This window comes from Pristiophorus japonicus, chromosome 1 (assembly GCF_044704955.1).
Source record: "Pristiophorus japonicus isolate sPriJap1 chromosome 1, sPriJap1.hap1, whole genome shotgun sequence".
NCBI classification, from domain to species: domain Eukaryota; kingdom Metazoa; phylum Chordata; class Chondrichthyes; family Pristiophoridae; genus Pristiophorus; species Pristiophorus japonicus.
Window position 1 is genome coordinate 432,861,480 of NC_091977.1, and position 21,838 is coordinate 432,883,317.

Sequence of the window (21,838 nt, forward strand, 5' to 3'; positions counted from 1 at the left end):
ATTTGAGAGCAGTGTGTGAAGCTAGTGGTGCAGGTGGTGGGATATGGAATTTGAAGATGCATTCCCTGACCTTAAGCACTCGTCTGAGGTCATCAAACTTCTTCTTGCACTGTAACCACATCCTCAGGGCTAAATTGCTGGCATTCACCATAGTAGCCAGCTGCTTCCATTGGACTTTACACTGTTGCCTGGAGGGTCTCCTGGCCCCTGTGGAAACAGCACTTCTCTCCTTGAGTTGACATCTTGCACCAAGGACTCAGTGTTGCATCGGAGGACCTAGGTGCACGTTCTCTCTCCTGTTCTGACATAATTTTTCTTTTCTCCTCCTCTCGCTGTCTTTCCCAGCCAGTTTAATGAGTTGCTGCAGGCAGAATGCACCTCCCCTTTAAGAGGTGCCGACTGCTTTTAAGTAGTGCAGGCTTGCTTTAATTGATGGTAGCCTTGCACAAACTTGGACCCCACGCTGAACATTTAGGCCCTCAGCAGTGTGTTCAGCACTGGGCTGAACGCTGCAATCATGATAATCATCAGACAGCACAAAGTCTGCGTGCATCGCGATCCCCGTGCACATTTCGAGGGGCTAATGAAATTCTAGGCCTACATCTTCTGCATTCCCTCTGTCTATACAATCAGCCACATCTTCAAAAACTCTGTTAATTTTTTTAAACATGACTTGCCTTTAACAAATACATGATAGCTGCCTTTGATTAACATATGCTTTTCTAAATGCTCACTAATTTTATCTCAAATTATCGATTCTAGGAGTTTGCCCACAGCTGATATTAGATTAACTGGTCAATAGTTACTGGGTTTACCCTTCTCTCCCTTCTTCAATATCAGGATATTGCCCACCTTGTCACCTTATATAGACCTTGTAATCATCTACCACAGTGTTTCTCCAACTGGGGTCCAGGGATTCTTGGGGATCGATTTGAAAAGGTGTGCTTCAACAAAAAAAGTATGAGAACCACTGATTTAACAGACAAACTCTAGATAGAAACATAGAAACATAGAAAATAGGTGCAGGAGTAGGCCATTCGGCCCTTCGAGCCTGCACCACCATTCAATATGATCATGGCTGATCATGCATTTCAGTACCCCATTCCTGCTTTCTCTCCATACCCCTTGATCCCTTTAGCCGCGAGGGCCACATCTAACTCCCTTTTGAATATATCTAATGGACTGGCCTCCAAAATTTCTGTGGTAGAGAATTTCACATGCCCACAACTCTCTGAGTGAAGAAGTTTCTCCTCATCTCGGTCCTAAATGGCTTACCCCTTATCCTTAGACTGTGACCCATGGTTCTGGACTTCCCTAACGTTGGGAACATTCTTCCTGCATCTAACCTGTCCAATCCCCTCAGAATTTTATATGTTTCGATGAGATCCCCGCTCATTCTTCTAAATTCCATTGAATACAAGCCTAGTCAAGCCAGTCTTTCTTCATATGTCAGTCCTGTCATCCCGGGAATCAGTCTGGTGAACCTTCGCTGCACTCCCTCAATAACAAGAATGTCCTTCCTCAGATTTCGAGACCAAAACTGTTATATATGTGAACTTGTATTTACTCTGTACAGCCACCAAATGGCTCATCTCCTGGCATCCCAAGGGATCCCATAATCCCATGGGAGCACAAGTATTTAGGGAGGTCTCACAGGTTGGAGAGGCAATCTGGAGACCTGCAATAAAAGACTAAGGTCACACTTTACTTTGAGCTCACAGTGTTCAGTCTGACTCTTTCTCCATACATAACACCTGGCAACGAGATACAGATTGCGAACCCAAAGATGCAGAGAACAGTAGGCATCCTGGAGAAATTCTTGGAGGGAGATGATTGGGAAACTTTTGTGGAGCGACTCAACCAATACTTTGTAGCCAACGAGCTAGATGGGGAAGAGAACGCTCCCAAATGAAGGGCAATCCTCCTCACCAACTGTGGGGCATCAACGTATAGCCTCATGAAGAATCTGCTCACTCCAGCGAAACCCACGGAGAAATCGACGATTTCTGCACACAGGTCCGAGAGCATTTGAACCCAAAGGAAAGCGTTCAGATGACGAGATACTGGTTCTACATCTACAAAAGGTCTGAAGGCAAGGAAGTGGCCAGTTATGTCACCAAGTTAAGATGCCTTGCATTACATTGCGAATTTGAAGGACATTTGGAGCACATGCTCAGAGACTTTTTTGTACTTAGCATTGGCCACAAAACCATATTCACAACATTTTGACTGTAGAGACCCCAACCTTGAGTAAGGCTATACCGATAGCCCAGGCGTTCATTGCCACCAGTGACAATACGAAGCAAATCTCTCAGCGCACAAGTGCTGCTACAAGTACTGTGAACAAAATGATGTTGTTTTTGAACTGTAACGTACAGGGCAGGTCACACATACCTGCAGCTGCACATCCGCAGATGTCTCAGAGTCCACCATCAAGGGTGATGAATGCAAGGCCATTAACACCTTGTTGGCGCTGCGGGGGTGATCATCGTTTCCATTCATGCCAATTCAAAGGGTACATTTGCAAGGGCTGTGGAACAATGGGACACCTCCAATGAGTGTGCAGACGAGCTGCAAATCCTGTTAAACCTGCAAACCACCATGTTGCAGAGGAGATCAGATCCACGGAGGATCATGACAAACCAGAGCCTCAGACTGAGGAGGCAGAGGTACATGGGGTGCACAAATTCACCACGAATTGTCCCCTGATAATGCTGAATGTTGAACTAAATGGACTCCCAGTGTCAATGGAGCTGGACATAGGTGCGAGCCAGTCCATCATGTGCAAAAAGACTTTCGAAAGATTGTGGTGCAACAAGGACTCAAGGCCAGTCTTAACTCCAGTTCGCACGAAACTAAGAACTTACACAAAAGAACTGATTCCTGTAATCGACAGTGCTACCGTAAAGGTCGCCTACGATGGAGCGGTGCACAAGCTACCACTCTGGGTGGTACCGGGTGATGGTCCCACGCTGCTTGGCAGGAGCTAGCTGGGAAAGATACGCTGGAACTGGGACTACGTCCGAGCGCTATTGCCCACTGACGACACTTTATGTGCCCAGGTCTTAAATAAATTTCCTTTGCTGTTCGAACCAGGCATCGGAAATTCCAAGGAGCAAAAGTGCAGATCCATTTAATTCCAGGGGTGCGACCTATCCATTAAAAGGCGAGAGCAGTACCGTAGTTGATGAGAGAAAGGGTAGAGATCGAGCTAGACTGGCTGCAAACAGAGGGCATCATTTCGCTGATCGAGTTCAACGAGTGGGCCAGTCCGATCGTTCCTGTCCTCAAGGGAGACAGCACCGTCAGAATCTGTGGCGATTACAAAGTAACTATCAAGTGTTTCTCCCTGCAGAACCAATACCCACTGCCAAAGACCGATTACCTCTTTGCAACGCTGGCGGGAGGAAAGACGTTCACGAAGCTGGATCTGACTTCAGCCTACATGACACAGGAACTGGAGGAATCATCGAAGGCCCTCACCTGCATCAACACGCACAAAGGTCTTTTTGTTTATAACAGATCCCCATTTGGAATCCAATCAGTGGTGGCGATATTCCAGAGAAACATGGAAAGTTTACTCAAGTCGGTCCCGCACACCGTGGTCTTCCAGGACGACATCTTGGTCACAGGTCGGGACACAGTAGAGCATCTGCAGAACTTGGAAGAGGTTCTTAGTCGACTCAACTGCGTGGGGCTCAGGTTAAAACGCTCTAAGTGCATTTTCTTGGCACCTGAAGTGGAGTTCTTGGGAAGGAGGATTGCAGCGGACGGCATCAGGCCCACCAACGCGAAGACGGAGGCAATCGAGAACGCACCAAGGCCACAGAATGTGACGGAGCAGCGGTCATTTCTGGGACTCTTGAACTACTTTGGTAACTTTTTACTGGGTCTTAGCACACTGTTAGAACGACTGCATGTCTTACTATGGAAAGGGGACGAATGGGTTTGGGGCAAAAGCCAAGAAAATGCATTCGTAAAAGCGATAAAATTGTTATGCTCAAACAAATTGCTTGTGTTGTATGATCCATGTAAGCATTTGGTACTAGCATGTGATGCTTCGTCATATGGTGTCGGGTGTGTACTGCAACAAGCTAATGATTCTGGGAAACTGCAATGGTTGCTTATGCATCCAGGAGTCTGTCTAAGACTGAGAGAGCCGACAGCATGATTGAGAAAGAAGCATTAGTGTGTGTCTCTGGGGTAAAGAAAATGCATCAATACCTGTTTGGGCTAAAATTCAAATTAGAAACTGACCATAAGCCACTTATATCCCTGTTTTCCAAGAGTAAAGGGATAAATACCAACGTATCGGCCCACATCCAGAAATGGGCGCTTACATTGTCCGCATACAACTATGCCATATGCCACAGGCCAGGCACAGAAAACTGCGCCGATGCTCTCGGTAGGCTGCCATTGCCCACCATGGGGTGGAAATGGCACAGCCTGCAGATCTAGCAATGGTTATGGAAGCATTTGAGAGTGAGCAATCACCCGTCACTGCCCAGCAGATCAAAATCCGGACAAGCCAGGATCCCTTATTATCGCTAGTCAAAAGCTGTGTGCTTCACGGGAGCTGGTCCAGTGTCGCAGTGGAAATGCAGGAAGAGATTAAGCCGTTCCAGCGGCGCAAAGATGAAATGTCTATACAAGCAGACTGCCTTCTGTTGGGCAATCAAGCAGTGGTCCCCAAGAAGGGCAGAGACACCTTCATCAATGACCTCCACAGTACCAACCCAGGCATCGTAATGATGAAAGCGATAGCCAGATTCCACGTGTGGTGGCCCAGTATCGATGCGGACTTAGAGTCCTGTGTTCACAGATGTAATACATGCTCGTAGTTAAGCAATGTACCCAGGGAGGCGCCGCTAAGGTTATGGTCTTGGCCCTCCAAACCGTGGTCTAGGGTACACGTCTACTATGCAGGCCCGTTCTTGGGTAAAATGTTCCTTGTGGTTGTAGACGCGTATTCCAAGTGGATTGAATGTGAGATAATGTTGACTAGCACGTCCACTGCCACTATTGAAAGGCTGCGGGCCATGTTTGCCACTCACGGCTTACCCAATGTCCTGGTGAGCGACAAAGGGCCATGTTTTACCAGTGCTGAGTTCAAAGAATTCATGACCTGTAACGGGATCAAACATGTCACATCTGCCTCGTTTAAACCAGCGTCCAATGGTCAGGCAGAGAGAGCAGTGCAAACCATCAAGCAAGGCTTGAAGAGAGTAACTGAAGGCTCGCTGCAGACTCACCTATCTCGAGTCCTGCTTAGCTACCGCACGAAACCCCACTCGGTCACTGGAATCCCACCTGCTGAACTGCTCATGAAAAGAGCACTTAAGACAAGGCCCTCGTTAGTTCACCCTGATCTACATGAACAGATAGAGAGCTGGCGGCTTCAACAAAGTACATACCATGATACCACAAATGTGTCACGCGAGATTGAAATATTGTATTTGTATTGAGTTATGGACAAGGTCCCAAGTAGCTTCCTGGCATTGTCATGGCCAAAGAGGGGAGCAGGGTGTTTCAGGTCAAACTTTCAATGGACTCATTCACCGGAAACACTTGGACCAAATCAAACTCAGATTTACGGACTTTCCTGAGCAACCCACCTTGGACCCTACCTTTTTTGATCCCCCAACATACACACCAGTGGCAACTGGCACCACGGTTGACCACAAAGCAGAACCCATCATCCACAGCAGCCCAGTGAGGGCCCAACAAATGATTCAACAATACCAGCTTTCACACCGAGACAATCAACCAGGGCAAGAAGGGCCCCAGATCGACTCACATTGTAAATAGTTACACTATTGACTCTGGGGTCAGGGAGTGTTGTTATATATGTGAACTTGTATGTACTCTGTACAGCCACCAGAGGGCTCATTCCCTGGAGTCCCAAGGGATCCCATAATCCCTTGGGAGCACAGGTATTTAAGAAGGCCTCACAGGTTGGAGAGGTACTTTGGAGACCTGCAATAAAAGACTAAGGTCACACTTTACTTTGAGCTCACAGTGTTCAGTCTGATTCTTTTTCCTACATAACAAAAACTGTACACAATATTCAAGGTGTGACTTTACCAAGGCCCTGTACAACTGTAGTAAGACCTCCCTGCTCCTATACTCGAATCCTCTCGCTATGAAGGCCAACATGTCATTTGCCTTCTTCACCGCCTGCTGCACCTGTATGCCAGCCTTCAATGACTGATGTACTATGATACCCAGGTCTCGTTGCACCTCCCCCTTTACCAATCTGTCACCATTCAGATAGTAATCAGCGCTCTTGTTTTTATCACCAAAGTGGATAACCTCACATTTATCTACATTATACTGCATCTGCCATGTATTTGCTCACTCACCTAACCTGTCCAAGTCACCCTGCAGCCTCTTAGTATCCTCCTCACAGCTCACACTGCCACCCTGCTTAGTGTCATCTGCAAACTTGGAGATATTACATTCAATTCCTTCGTCTAAATTATTAATGTATATTGTAAATAGCTGGGGTCCCAGCACTGAACCTTGCAGTACCCCACTAGTCACTGCCTGCCATTCTGTAAAGGACCCGTTTATTCCTACTTGCTACTTCCTGTCTGCCAACCAGTTCTCTATCCACGTCAGTGCATTACCCCCAATACCACGTGCTTTAATTTTGCACACTAATCTCTTATGTGGGACCTTGTCAAAAGGTTTTCTAGATGTTGCACTCCTGATGCCATGACACAGACTGAAGGATGTGCCTTCCTGGCGGCCTTGTTTGCAGAATTCAGATTATTGTTCTCTTCATGATTTGAAGAGCATAATTCAGGTTATTGCTCTCTGGCGTTGTGATATTAAAACATCACAGTTAGTGCGGAAATTTAATTTGATCAGGTCTGGCTCTCTGACTGACTGACGACACCCTCAAATACATTGCATTACACAGTTAAGAATTATCAACCAAAGTCAACAGCAGTTTCATCTGCAGATATTTTAAAAGAATATCAGTAGAATTCCTTAAAAAATAAAAGACTTGACATGCAGAAAAAATTGAAGATATGTTTGTACAAAGCAGGCAGATAGAACTGACAGGTTCTTCAATCCACTGACCTTTCCTCAGTTCTCAGATATATTATACACAAATAAAAAAAAGCCTCATGTTCGTTATAAATATATAAATAAAATGCACCGACCATTGAACATCAGAATTTCAGCAATGAGTTAGACCAGTCAACTCTATCTTACATCTGATGGAAAGATCTAGATTGGAAGTAATACCCCTTTAAATTTAGTTGTTGAATTAAAAAAAATATACAATGTCCAACAATTAACAGATGAGAACAGCTAACACATCAGCTGGACATCAAGCAGTTCTGGAGAATGCAATCACAAATTCATTGGTTTGCAGAAAAAGATCCACTTATCACAGTAACTGGTACATTGCGTATTTACATCTATGTCACAACTCTATTTTAAACTGCAACACCTTATAATTTGCAACACTTGTGCTTTAAACTACACCAACAAACTCAGTTGCATACCAACCGTTATATTTTGAGCACATAAAATTTGCAGTATATTTCCATGTTTGAAGCAGATTAATATTTCTCAGTGCCTGCCTTTATTTCTAAAAGAATGTCAGTGTGATGCAAGTATCAGTTGTAACAATGTCAGTCTTGTCAAACTGATTCCTCCTCTCCTCCATCAGTCACAGAACAGGAAATTAGCTCTGTAAGACGGATGTCAAAGTGACTGACAGACTACCACTTAGGTTTTAAGCAAAGTACATCTTGGAAACAAAACCAGAATTCATCTGAAATGAGAGGAATTTTAAATAGGATTGTTTCTAGTAAATAGGCAAGTGTAAGGACCAGCTTCAAAATCAGTAAATCGTCAATTGTGGATCATTGAAGGCTTAAAAAGGAAACTTTGCATTGCCAATGGGGAACCTTGCCAGCCAGTAGCATATGGATTTATTACCATTTACATTCATAGTCAGAAAATAATACGACTTTCAGATAAATGCCACTGGCAGCCAAGGCTCTGCACTTGCAGTGCAAAGTGAAAAAATTATCTTCGTAATATTTATATAAACTGTTCTATAATCTGATTTTAATTTTATTGCAGGCGAGCAAGTTTCTATGCCTGCCTTCTGGATAAACATTTGTACGTGATTGGTGGAAGGAACGAAACTGGTTATTTGTCAAGTGTTGAATGTTACAATCTGGAAGCCAATGAATGGTGCTACTTGTGCTCTCTGCCTCAGCCCCTGGCAGCTCACGCTGGTGCTGTGCACAACGGAAAGATTTACATATCAGGTACCTTTACAATACATCATTCCAAGTTTAAAAGTTAGGAGGTTAATTCTTTTCCTGTTGTTTGAAGTTTAAATGAAGAAATTTTGTTAAGATACTGATTATTGTCACTTTATTCCCTACACCTGTCTCGCAGTAAAGTTGCTGTTGTCTGATATAAACGATTAAAAAGTTATATTCAACTGGAGTTTCACTGGTGCAGCTCTGCGTTGTTAATGCCTTTCCATTTTATTTTAAGTTCTTTTTATCTTTTCGCCTTTCACCCACTTCTGTACGCCATACTTTCTCATAGCCAAAATGCCAAGTAAAGCCTTAGCTCCTGGTATGACAATTCCAATTCAACTCTGCAATCAGCTACTAGAAGGGGTGAGAATGAAACTAAGAGGAACTTTTTCCTATCATTTCATGAGAGTTTGGACCTGGCCTTTGCATGGCACCTGTCTCTGATACCATGGGTGAAATGGGAACTCATTGGACAAAAAATTGGATTAGACCTGAAAACGGACGCGGGGATCACGTTGCACGATCGCTCCATGCCCGTTGAAGGGAATGCAGGTAGCACACGACCTTTGCGCAGCCTGCGAATTATAATGATTGTAGTTGAACGCGCTGCTGAGTGGCTGAACATTCAGCAGGGGGCCCAAGTTCGTGTGAGGCTAGCTCCAATTCAAGCCAGCCTCCACTTCTTAAAGGCAGTCTACAACTAAAGGGGAGGTGCATTATGCCTGCAGCAGCTGATGGAGCTGGTTGTGGAGGTAAGTGTCAGAAAGAAGAGTGAATAATGGTTCAACAGGCCAGAGAAAGGGCTCCAAGATTCTCGGACGCAGCGCTAGAGATCTTAGTGCAGTAGATGGAAAGGAGGAGACATGTACTCCGTCTGCAGGGGACCAGGAGGCAATGCCAGCAGTTTAGCCCCAAGGACCAGTGCCGAAAGAAGTTCAATTACCTCACATCAATGGTCAAGGTCAATGAATGCATCTTCAAAAGCCATCTCCCACCAGCTGCGCCACTAGCCTCACACACTGCTCAATGTATCACACCCCCATCATTCACCTACCAACAATCTCTAGCAATCACAACTTATACCTCACATTCATAGCTTCACCTCACCCTCACACACTTATCACTGCTGCAAGCCTCCAACCCACATCTCACACCTTGCAAGCTATTCCACCATGACAGGCACATCATCCAAATACATTGCACCACACTCATGGACACACTCTCTCTTGCAGGGCAAAGTGGCTCATAACCGTAGGCAGTAGCAGCTAACCAGCAGAGGATTGGCAAGCCTGCATATCCTGACCAAGCTGGAGGAGATCATGCTCAACATTATTGGAGTGGCTGTCACTGAGGCTGTGGTGAGCGGTGAAGCTGAAACCATCCAAGCTGGTCACACCTAATCCTTCTTCTCACATCCCACTTCCACCTCATCCCAGAATCTCTTCTCACTTACAAGCTGCTGATGGTGTAAGCATGCACATCTTGCTTTCCCTTCCTCACCTCACCACAACCTACCCAGTGCCTTTCTCCTTTCAGATACCCAAGAACCCAAACCTGGCCAACCAGTGCAGGAAGAGCAAGGGGAGAGTGATGGAGAAGAAGAGACATCGTCATTCGATCTCACACTCGCAGGCTCCTGCTCAGATACTGCACTTTAGTGGGTAGTATAGAGGTGGGATCTGCACACGGTGAGTCACCAGGCATGAGTGGCCTGCAGCCAGGACAGGGAGAAAGGGTAGCACAAGTGCCAGCTCCCCGGAGGGCAAAGTCACACACGGGTTCTGCTGCACAGGACTCAGATGAGGACTTTTATGGGGCAGCTTACAGAAGAAGGATGATGGGCATGCACACAGAAATGCTTGGTGCATTGGCAGGCTCGCCAGAGAGCCTGTTGTCACAATCAAGGTATATGGAGGAGTCCAGTACCAACCTTACACAGGACTTTACACAGCGCCTGGAACCCATGATTTCCACAATGGAAGTGGTGACCAACTCCATTAGTGGACTTGGGGACCCCACCATAATGCAAGGTCTGATGGCTGATGTCTCAGCTCCAAGCACAAGCAGAAGTCACCCAACATCTTAGTGCTGCAGTGGAAACTCAGACTTTTGTCATGCAAGCTCAGAATGCTCTCATGCAAGTTCAGCATGCTCCACACAAGCTTAAACTGCATTTACCAGTGTTGAAAAGGGCTTTCAGGGTGTCACAGCAGTGCAACAATCTGTCCCCCAACAGATTAATAGGATTTATGCGTCACCGCCCCAGGGGAATGGCAGTGGCTCCGTGGAGCATGAACCTGCTGTCCTCACTCAGGATGAGAGCATTCGTCCTCCCAGCACTGCCAGTCCGCCAGTGCCCTTGCTGTTGCCTGTCAACCAGCCAGCCCAAACTTCTGCCGCCCATGCTAAGGTGGTATAGTCCGCAGCTGGGCCTTCTAGGTCATCCTGCAAGGCAATCAGCAGTCTCGCCCACTGAAAATCAACAGCTTTCCATCAACCATGCTGCAACCACTGAGTTAGCACTTCATAGGAGCACGCAAAGGTATCCGCAAGCAGGCACTAAGGGAATTCACAAGGGTGGTTAGTTGAGAATTGTATGAAGTATTGGTTCAGTCGTTGGATAAAGTTCTTATGGAATAGTTGTTTTGTGGTTTCATTATTTCAGGATTGTGGCCAAGAGGAGGACGCTCTGCTGTTCCATGACAGAGGGATGGTAAAGTGGGGAAGTGTTCGGCAACGGGGATCTGGGCTTTCATTCATGGGAACCAGAGTATGATGATGTGCTCCCGGATAGCTCATCCGGATCATGGATGTGCAGGCTGCCTCCTCCATTCCTCCTCCTCCTGAGGTGGTCGCGTAACCCGTGCTGGCAGGGGCTGTACTCTCATGATGGCCAAGTTGTGGAGGATGCAGCAGACCACCACAAATTGGGACTGTAGGGGGTGATGGGTTTGTCAGCCTTTTCTGACCTTGACGGTTCGAATCGTCCCACTCCCTGGTTCTAGGGCTTGGAATTATTTAGGGGATGTGATAGATGTGGACAGACAACTGTTTGGTGTAAGAACAAATATTTTATTTAGAAAATAGCACACCACTCTAATTAACTTAATAGCATACAACAAAATGTACAGAAAAAGGCGGAAAACGTATAAGCAACAAGTACAGAGGCTATACAGTGAAAAAAAAAACACCTCCCACCACTACACTAACTAAGTTAGGCTCTGAAATTGCAGGGACTATGCTCACCAAAGGATTTCTCCACAGTTTAGACCAGTTGCACACTGCTTTCTCTCTCCTCAATCTTGTGGATTCTTTGGCTGGTTGCAGTGTCTTCAGTATTAGCACTGGTCGACGTTTTGATGGTAAATACGTTTTTTACTTGAGTCAGCGCTGGATGATTGTTGGTTTCTCAGTGACTCCGAGGCTTCGTGTTAGGTTCTTCTTGTTGCGTTGCAGTAACCTCGTGTGGCAAGTTAGATGTTTCAAAGCCAGAGTCAAAGAGCCCAAAGTCCAAGTGCTTTTCCAGAGTGTTCTCAGATACGTTTCTTCAAAAGTGTTTCCTCAGCCCAAAGGTTACCCCACAAGCTACCAGCAAGGCCCCCAGTTATACCTGAGAGGTTGCATAAACTTTCGCGCCAAAACTCGGGTGCACAATTGATTTTTGATGACTGCTTTTGTGCGATTTTGGCAGGCTGATCAACTCTAATGTGATCCCTTTGTGAGAATTTTGGTGGGCTGATTGAGCACTAGCATGATACAAGATTCCCAAAGGTGTTGATGGGGTTTTCGAATGGTGCTGTTAGAATGTAATCAGGTCTTGATACTGTCCATTGAGTGTTTTGTTGATGCCAGGGTTTTTCTGTTTAGCCATTTTAAGAACTATTAAAATATGTATGTATCTGGGTCATAAGAACATAAGAATTAGGAACAGGAGTAGGCCATCTAGCCCCTCGAGCCTGCTCCGCCATTCAATAAGATCATGGCTGATCTGGCCGTGGACTCAGCTCCACTTACCCGCCCGCTCCCCGTAACCCTTAATTCCCTTATTGGTTAAAAATCTATCTATCTGTGACTTGAATACATTCAATGAGCTAGCCTCAACTGCTTCCTTGGGCAGAGAATTCCACAGATTCACAACCTTCTGGGAGAAGAAATTCCTTCTCAACTCGGTTTTAAATTGGCTCCCCCGTATTTTGAGGCTGTGCCCCCTGGTAAGTGGACTTTTGTTAGACTGCTAATGTCTCCCTGGGGCCTGCCTCCCAGGTGGATTAGCAGCCCTATGCAGACCCAGCATACAATTTAAAATGTCCAAACTCTATCTAAAAGGCCCTAGTTTAGTCCAAAGGTGCCTAATAGTGAGATATTTCTGTCCACATTTCTCCTCCAAAAGTCTAACACAGTTCCCTTTTAAATTCCAGACATATGTCCATTGAGTAGGGGTCCCAGAATTATGTGAATCCTACACGACACCCGCTCTGGCAAGTACTGGAAAGCTCCTCCTGAGTGGTCAAAGCAGTGGAACTGTTGCTTTAGTATAGCTTGAACCTCCCTTACCCGGCACCCTCGGGACCTGGCCTGTTCCCAATGAGGTATATTTCCGGATAAGGCGAGGTCACGTGTTTTCAGTGTGTGTGTGAACCGATTGGCTAGAACGACTGTCAATCAGACAGTCAGTCAGTTAGTGTGGCGTTGGTGGGCCAGCGGGCTCTGTGGTGTCAGTGGGCCATTGGGCCCCGAGGTGTCAGCGGGCTGTCGGGCCCGAGGTGTCAGCGGGCTGAGTAGGCCCTGAGGTGTTAGCGGACCGAGTGGGCCCCAAGGTGTTCTAGGTTGAGGAGGCTTCTGCTACTGCTGATCACTTTCTAGTAAGTGTGTGGATTTTCTGTTTCGGTGAATGATTTAATTAAATAATAAACAAAAGGTATCACCGTTGTGCCTAAAAAGGGAATGGGAAACCTTGGGCGGGGGGTGGGGGGGTAGGGGGTGGGTTGGAATTCTGCGCATGTGTTGCCCGGCAGCCGGGAATGGTGCCGGACAAGGGGTGGTGCCGGATAAGCAAGTCCCGGATAAGAGAGGTTCAACCAGTACCCCGTTAGTCTGCTCAATTACATTCCTTGGGACAGCATGGCTCTAATTATATGAGTGCTGGCCATGAGTGGTGGGGTTGCGGAGGGGAGTCATCAACCAGGTGTAGATCAGATAGCCCTTGTCACCGAGCAGCCAGTGGCTAGAAAATTGCTGGCACAGTGGACTGGCGGAGGCTGAATGATCATGACTGGGGTAATATATTAGCATAGATAGAGGATTGGCTAACGAACAGAAAACAGATAAATGGGTCATTTTCCGGTTGGCAAACAGACAGTAACTAGTGGGGTGCCGCAGAAATCGGTGCTGGGGCCTCAACTATTTACAATCTATATTAATGACTTGAATGAAGGGACCGAATGTAATGTAGCCAAGTTTGCTGATGATACAAAGATGGGTGGGAAAGCAAATTGTGAGGACACAAAGGGATATAGACAGGCTAAGTGAGTGGGCAAAAATTTGGTAGATGGAGTATAATGTGGGAAAATGAGGTTATCCACTTTGGCAGAAAAAAATAGAAAAGAAAATTATAATTTAAATGGAGAAAAATTGCAAAGCGCTGCAGTACAAAGGGACCTGCGGGTCCTTGTGCGTGAAACACAAAAAGTTAGTATGCAGGTACAGCAAGTAATCAGGAAGGCAAATGGAATGTTTACTTTTACTGCAAGGGGAATAGAGTATAAAAGCAGAGAAGTCCTGCTAAAGCTGTACAGGGTATTGGTGAAGCCACACCTAGAGTACTGCGTACAGTTTTGGTCTCCGTATTTAAGGAAGGATATACTTGCATTGGAGGCTGTTCAGAGAAGGTTCACAAGGTTGATTCTGGAGATGATGGGTTTGACTTATGAAGATAGGTTGAGAAGGTTGGGCCTATACTCATTGGGGTTCAGAAGAATGAGAGGTGATCTTATTGAAACATATAAGATAATGAGGAGGCTCGACAAGGTGGATGCAGAGAGGATATTTCCACTCATAGGGGAAACTAAAACTAGGGGACATAGTCTCAGAATAAGGGGCCACCCATTTAAAACTGAGATGAAGAGGAATTTCTTCTCTCAGATGGTTGTAAATCTGTGGAATTCTCTGCCCCAGAGAGCTGTGGAGGCTGGGTCATTGAATATATTTAAGGCGGAGATAGACAGATTTTTGAGCGATAAGGGAATAAAGGGTTATGGAGAGTGGGCAGGGAAGTGGAGCTGAGTCCATGATCAGATCAGCCATGATCTTATTAAATGGTGGAGTAGGCTTGAGGGGCCGGGTGGCCTACTCCTGCTCCTATTTCTTATGTTCTAGGATAGTAGGCATTCACCAGCATCATGTGTTGGCCATGGCCGCACACCAACATTAAGTGAGTGGTTCCCTTTCTGGTTATGGTGCATCTCACCATTGAGATGCAGCGCCCGCAAAGCCACGTGTGTGCAGTCAATTACACCCTGCACCATGAGGAAGCCCGCTATTCTGGCAAAGCCACATGTGCACACCTCCTGCTTCTCTGTGTGATCTCCCGAGTGCAGCGATGGACGTCGAACTGCAAGTTGTTTGCTTTGTCATGTGTTCCAGCCTGGAAGGATCTGCTCATAAATAAATGCAGGGCCACAGTCACCTTGAAGGCCACTGGCAGCACTATCGTCACCTTGCTCTGAAGCTGCAGGGCTGGTTCCAAGAGATTGCAGAGTTTTGTGACCAACTGCTTGGTGAAGCGGAATCACCGAACACACTGCTCCTGACATAGGTGCAGGTAGGAGGAGTGCTGCCTGAAGAACCTAGGTGGGTAAAGCCGCCTGCTGACAGCAGTCTTCCTCTCCCTTCTTTGCTGCCTCTGCTCCATCTCCCTGTGATGCTGCAGCCCAAGGGGGACAGCAACCAAAGCTCCCAGGATTAGGAGCAAGTACTCCTACAAACTCTGCAAGAGTCAGTAGATAGCATTAAGGAACTAACCTGCAAGTTAGATGGATTCCTTTAAATAGCGCTGGAGGTGGGGGGGTGGGGGGGCGAGAGGGGGGAGCGGGTGTGGCGCCCCTTGTGCAGCTGAATGCATGTTCAACTGTGCCTGTTATAGAGGGTGGTGAATAAAGCGGCGAGGTGGAAAATGGCAGGTCATGCGGCAAATCAGCATTACACGCTGACTCACATCACGATCTGCCTAATCTGCATACTTCCGGCAGATGCACATACAGCCCATGTTATCACCCTCATCAAAATGGCATTTAGCATGGGCCGCGTCAGAAGAAGCGGGCACCATTTTTTCATCAAAACTGGCCAAAACTACCAACGCCATGGAGCCGAATTTTGCAGCCAATGTATGAAACAGCACAGTGGAATATTCCTTGCTTCACTTACGGATGGTTCTACAATCAGACATTCTTGGCAAGAATTTTTACATTAATGAATGGATAGCCGCAATTTCCCGACCAGTGTGCCCTGCGAACCTTAATCCTGACCATGAGCACCTGATTGGGAAATCAGTCCTTCGTTGTCCGCTGAAAGTCAACTGCTGCAACTCCTCATTATCTTTGTGGGTGAGGCAGCTCCTCTTTGTCCTCCAACAGGGAGCGGATTTGCACTGAATATATGACTCCTACTTTTCCTGGATCTGAGCCTTATCTAGTTCTAATTTTGCTCCATGGTGTGATTTGCACTAGCATTTGCTCTGCTCTCTTGCTGTGTTAGTGACTGTGCTCGTCATTGCTCCTTGTAAGCGCTGGCAGTCATTTCTGGCAGGCTCCTTGTAAGACATTTGATCGCCAAATTCCTCAGTTTGTGATGACTATTTAGATTCAACAGGTCATTCACTGAGCATATATAAGGGTTGATGTCCCAATCAGGCAAATCATCCATTAATTTAGTTGGACGGAAAATTAGGGACTGTGGGATTTCGAGACCAGCATCCCCTGCAAGCTCCGCTCCAGTGTCTAATTGGGGAATCAGTCCGATAATTTTATTATCAAGTCGTTGTGAGCCAATTTTAATCTTAGGAGTGAAATACTTTGAGCCACTCAGGCTTTGCCTTTGGTTTGTCTCACTGCTGGCTGTTAACCTCAAACAGTTTTGATCAACTGCGCTTTCTTAATTTTATCTTTGTGGGAGTTCATGTTGTATTGCCAGAGACTACTTTGTTTAATCACTGGCTGGCACTGACACATGCACTGTAAACCTATCTTAGACCTTCTTGTATTCTTTCTTAGTCTGACCCCACCTAAAACTTTATTATTCCTTACTCTAGCTCCATCTGTCTCTCCTTTATGCACTTTGTTTCTCTTTTCTAATGCTGCATCCTCGTGCCCATCCCCCTGTCAAATTAGTTTAACCCTCCCTGCAACAGCACTAGCAAACCAACCCCACCTCCCCGCGCCAGCCCCTCCCCCCCCCCCACCTGACCACCACTGCCTTTAATTAGTGCTCCCCAAGCGACCAGCCAAGGTGACAATGTCTCCTGCAGCTGCCGATGTTAACACCCGGTGATACTGCAGGAGGCGGAAGTGAAGTTTATATCCGGGGCGATAACGGGGTGCTGCGCACTGGATGAAATCACAATTTCCAGGCTCAAGAGATTGAAGCGCCAAGTTTTAGCACCAGTGCTAACCTGCCATGAAAGTTTGTGGGGGTCGGTGATTTCGCCGTGCCTGGTTGGTAAGCCATTAGCGCCCCGTTATTGTCCCCCAGAGGTTGCTAACAGGAGGCGCAAAGGAGGCCAATTTTTCCACCTAATTTTTTTTCTGTAACAATATTGTCTTTTCCCACCCTGTTCCTCTCTGCCCAAATGGTTTCTAGCCCTTGCTGGCAAAGTTACTACTTATAGGTACACTCTCCTGTATGAAATGGGATATGGATTTGTTTCCTCAGCTCCCTACATGATCTGCACTGCTCTGTGAGAGAGAGGCATTGAAAAGAGGCAAGCTGCCTTGCCATCAGCAGGGAGAATAATGTGAGTGCCTTTTATAGAGTTTGCAGTGGCCTCAGAGATGTGGTTAGTAATTTCAGGTTTTTACACCCCTGACCCCTCCTTCTGTCTCTGGAACTTGAACACAGAAACAATCCTTGCAGACATCAATGTAAATACCACTTTCTGCTGCCAGAACAAAGCAACAGTGAATGAGCAATGCAGACATGGTGCAGTAAAAAAATCTGTGCCCAACTGCATACATCACAAAAAAAGGGAAAAACAGAAATTGTTACAAATTGGAAATAAAAACAGAAAAGCAGTTTATTCAGCAACTGCAAAAAGAAATGAAGAAACAATTAAGAGAATTTTTTTTTAATGATTGAAATTAAAGCTGAAAATGCAAGTGAACCACGGTGAATGTGCCAATCTGAGAAAACAAAAAAGGCTGGATTTTCAGCCTTTCTGTTTTCGAGGCGACAATGGCGATAGGGCGGGAAAGTTAGCGGCCGGGAATAGTTTGCACTTTTGTATGTAAGTTTGGGCATCTGGGCCCTGCGCGGGGCGCGGGGCGCAGTGCTAAGGGAGGCGTTGTACACCTCTCTTGGCGCAAGGATGGGAAACACTCGAGCTAAAGAGCTGGGTCGTGAATGATCCGAGAGAGGCCTGGGAATGGCGGGGTGCGGGGGCGGGGGGGTGGGGGGCGAAACCTAAAAAACAAAACATAACAACATTCTAAGTACATTGCCCACGCCATCACAACACAAATCGCACAAAAAATGAAATCAAAAAACACTCGCACTTACTTTTGTAGTACGTTACCTTCCTCTCCACTACCGGCATGGTTTTCCAGGCAGTCATTGCAGGCTCACTTTCGGGTGGACGGGTTGGGCAAGAGCTCAAACTTGCGCGGGTGTCACAACCAGGGGAGTTGCACATCCGGCGCAGCTCTTCCAGGCGCTCCTGCTCAGCGGCGCCGCAAAACCTGACCGGAGGATCACGGCGGGGTGCTAGAGACCTCAGCACCGCATTTCATGCCACTCCGGGGCAAAACCCGGAGTGCAAAGTGTCATGTATTCAACTATCATTGTAACCCATGTATAAGTTGACCTAAGTTGTACACCTTGAGAACATTGACCACAAGGGGCGAATGTGGGAGACACTCCTAACCTGGACTTTCAGGTATAAAAGGGGAAGCTCCACCCACCTTCATCACTTGAGGTTTTGGTAATAAAGGTAACTGGTCATAGAGTAACCTTCTCTCAAGTATGGGCTTCGTGTGCATTTATACTGTATTATAAGGACATAACATTGGCGACGGGAAACTGGGATTTAAACCACGCGAGCATGGCCACTAGCAGCACAGAAGAGAGGTACTGTGTTGGTGATGATTGGGACGACCTTATTGAGAGACTACAGCAAAGTTTTGTCACTAAGGAATGGTTGGGACAGGATTCGGCCGACAAACGCAGGACTCATCTCCTGACGGTTTGTGAATCCAGAACGTACTCCCTGATGAAGGACCTTCTAGCACCAGAGAAGCCGGCGGACAAGACGTTCGAAGAGCTCAGTAAGTTGATCGGGGACACCTTAAACCGGCAAGCAGCATGCACATGGCGAGACACCGGTTTTACACGCACCAGCAGCGAGAAAGGCAAAGCGTTCCTGACTTCATGGCAGATCTCCGGCGACTGGCAAGCCTCTGTAAGTTCACAGATGCATGCAGAGCGGAGATGCTGCGAGACTTTTTTATTGACGGCATCGGGCACGCTGGGGTTTTCAGAAAACTGATTGAGACCAAAGACTTGACCTTGGAAGCGGCAGCTCTGATAGCCCAGACATTTATCTCAGGGGAGGAAGAGACCAGAATGATGTATGACAAAAATCTTGGCTCAAATGCGGCAAACGACCAGGGAGTCAACATTGTTAACGTGGCACACAGTTCTCTAGGCAGATAAGGGCAATCAGACATGCCCCAGCATGTAGTCGAACCCAAAGGGGGAATTCAACAGAGACAATGGCTAGCTGAACGGCAATTCATGCCATCGCAATGGATAATGTGGCCAGTAATGGGGCCATCAACACCTATTTATGGTGTGCTTCAGGACAGTTACATAGACAGTCAGAGACGATCGACTGGTAATGGACCTTTTGTTTCCAACAACGGGGCCTCCAGCTCATGCTGGAGGTGTGGGGGTAAACACCCAGCCAGAGCTTGCAGGTATCAGCAATATACCTGCAGAAACTGCAACGTCAGCAGTCACTTGGCGTGTATGTGCAGGAAGCCTGCAGCCAGGTTGATGTACGAGGAGGACAGGCCCGATGTAAGTGCTACGAGGCCAAATGAATACTGGGGGAAATCGCTGGAAGCTGAAGTTCAGCGAGTTCATGTGGAGCACATATACAGTTCATATACCAAGACACCACCGATAATGATGAAAGTGCTCCTCAATGGCATCCCAGTATCAATGGAGCTAGACACGGGGGCCAGCCAGTCCCTGATGAGTATCAAACAGTTCGAAAGGTTGTGGGTGTCCAAGGCCAGGAGGCCAAAATTATTGCCGATTGACACACAGCTACGGGGACATATACAAAGGAGATCATTCCGGTGCTAGGCAGTGCCACGGTAATCGTGACCCAAAAAGATCTGGAGAACAGGCTGCCACTCTGGATTGTCCCGGGGGATGGTCCTGCAATACTGGGGAGGAGTTGGCTTGCTGTCATGAACTGGAAATGGGGCGATGTCAATGCAATTTCTTCTGTGGAGCGAGTATCATGCTCACAGGTCCTGGACAAATTTGACTCATTATTTCAACCCGGCATCGGCACTTTCATGGGGGCCAAGGTAGTGGTTCACATAAACCCGGACGCCAGGCTAGTACACCACAAGGCCAGAGCGGTGCCGTACGTGATGTGGGAAAAGATAGAATGCGTATTGGACCGCCTGCTGAGGGAAGGCATCATCTCGCCAGTCGAATTCAGTGACTGGTTGAGCCCAATCATGCCAGTGCTCAAGGCGGATGGGTCGGTCAGGATATGTGGCGATTACAAGGCCACCATCAATCGGGTGTCACTCCAAGACCAGTACCCGCTACTGAGAGCTGAGGATCTCTTTGCGACGCTATCCGGTGGCAAACGTTTTTCCAAATTGGACCTGACCTCAGCTTACATGACCCAGGAGCTGGTGAGTGAGTCGAAGAAGCTGACCACCATCACGACTCACAAGGGGTTGTTTGAGTATAACAGATGTCTGTTCGGGATTCGTTCAGCCGCCGCAATCTTTCAGCGAAATATGGAAAGCCTCCTCAAGTCGATTCCAAGAACGGTGGTTTATTCAAGACGACATCCTCATCACGGGTCGCGATACTGAAGAACACCTCCACAACCTGGAGGAGGTGCTACGCAGACTGGACCGAGTAGGGCTGCGACTGAAAAAGGAGAAGTGTGTCTTCCTAGCTCCAGAGGTAGAATTCCTGGGGAGGAGGGTAGCAGCAGACGGGATCAGACCCACTGCGTCCAAAACGGAAGCGATCCAGAGAGCACCCAGACCCCGTAACACGACGGAGCTGCGTTCGTTCCTGGGGCTCCTGAACTATTTTGGTAACTTTCTTCCCAAATTGAGCACACTGTTAGAGCCGCTACACATGCTCCGACGCAAAAGTCGCAATTGGGTCTGGGGGGACAGCCAGGAAAGGGCTTTTGATAGAGCACGCAACTTGTTATGCTCCAACAAACTGTTAACGTTATATGACCCATGTAAGAAACTTGTTCTAACGTGTGATGCGTCGCCCTATGGGGTCAGGTGTGTTGAAGCTTTCGAAAGTGAAGGCACCTGTGACAGCCCATCAGATTAAAGTCTGGACAAATAAAGACCTGCTACTGTCTTTAGTTAAGAAATGTGTCCTGAATGGGGACTGGGCAGCCACGTACGGGGCATGCCCTGAGGAATTTAAACCGTTTCATAGGCGCAAGGGTGAACTCTCGATTCAGGCCGATTGCCTACTGTGGGGAAACCGAGTAATCATGCCCCAGAGGGGCAGAGAGATGTTTGTCAGAGAACTTCACAATGAGCACCCAGACATTGTCATGATGAAGGCAATTGCCAGGTCACACGTTTGGTGGCCAGGGATAGATGCAGACCTGGAACTTCGTGTTCGCAGGTGCAACACATGAGCTCAGCTGGGCAATGCGCACAGGGAAGCCCCCCTTAGCCCTTAGCCCTGGCCCGCCAAGCCTTGGTCACGCATCCATGTGGACTACGCAGGTCCTTTCATGGGAAAAATGTTTTTGGTTGGTAGTAGACGCCTACTCCAAATGGATTGAGTGTGCCATTTTAAATTCAAGCACATCCTCTGCCACGGTAGAAAGTCTATGGGCAATGTTCACCGCCCATGGTCTACCGGATGTCTTGGCCAGTGACAATGGCCCGTGCTTCACAAGCATTGAATTCCAGGACTTCATGGCAGGCAATGGAATCAACCATGTCAAAACGGCACCGTTCAAGCCGGCCTCAAACGGCCAGGCGGAACGAGCAGTGCAGATAATCAAACAGGGGATGCTCAGAATCCAAGGGGGTTCC

The 21,838-nt window shown here is 47.2% G+C and overlaps 1 protein-coding gene across 1 annotated transcript in view; it reads left to right on the forward strand.

The window, feature by feature from the left end:
- Window positions 1–21,838, forward strand: part of klhl14 (kelch-like family member 14) — a 238,511-nt gene that overhangs the window by 142,068 nt on the left and 74,605 nt on the right. The window contains exon 5 of the mRNA XM_070875956.1: window positions 8,107–8,297. Coding sequence (XP_070732057.1) covers window positions 8,107–8,297 — 191 coding nt within the window. The remainder of the gene's footprint in view (window positions 1–8,106; window positions 8,298–21,838) is intronic.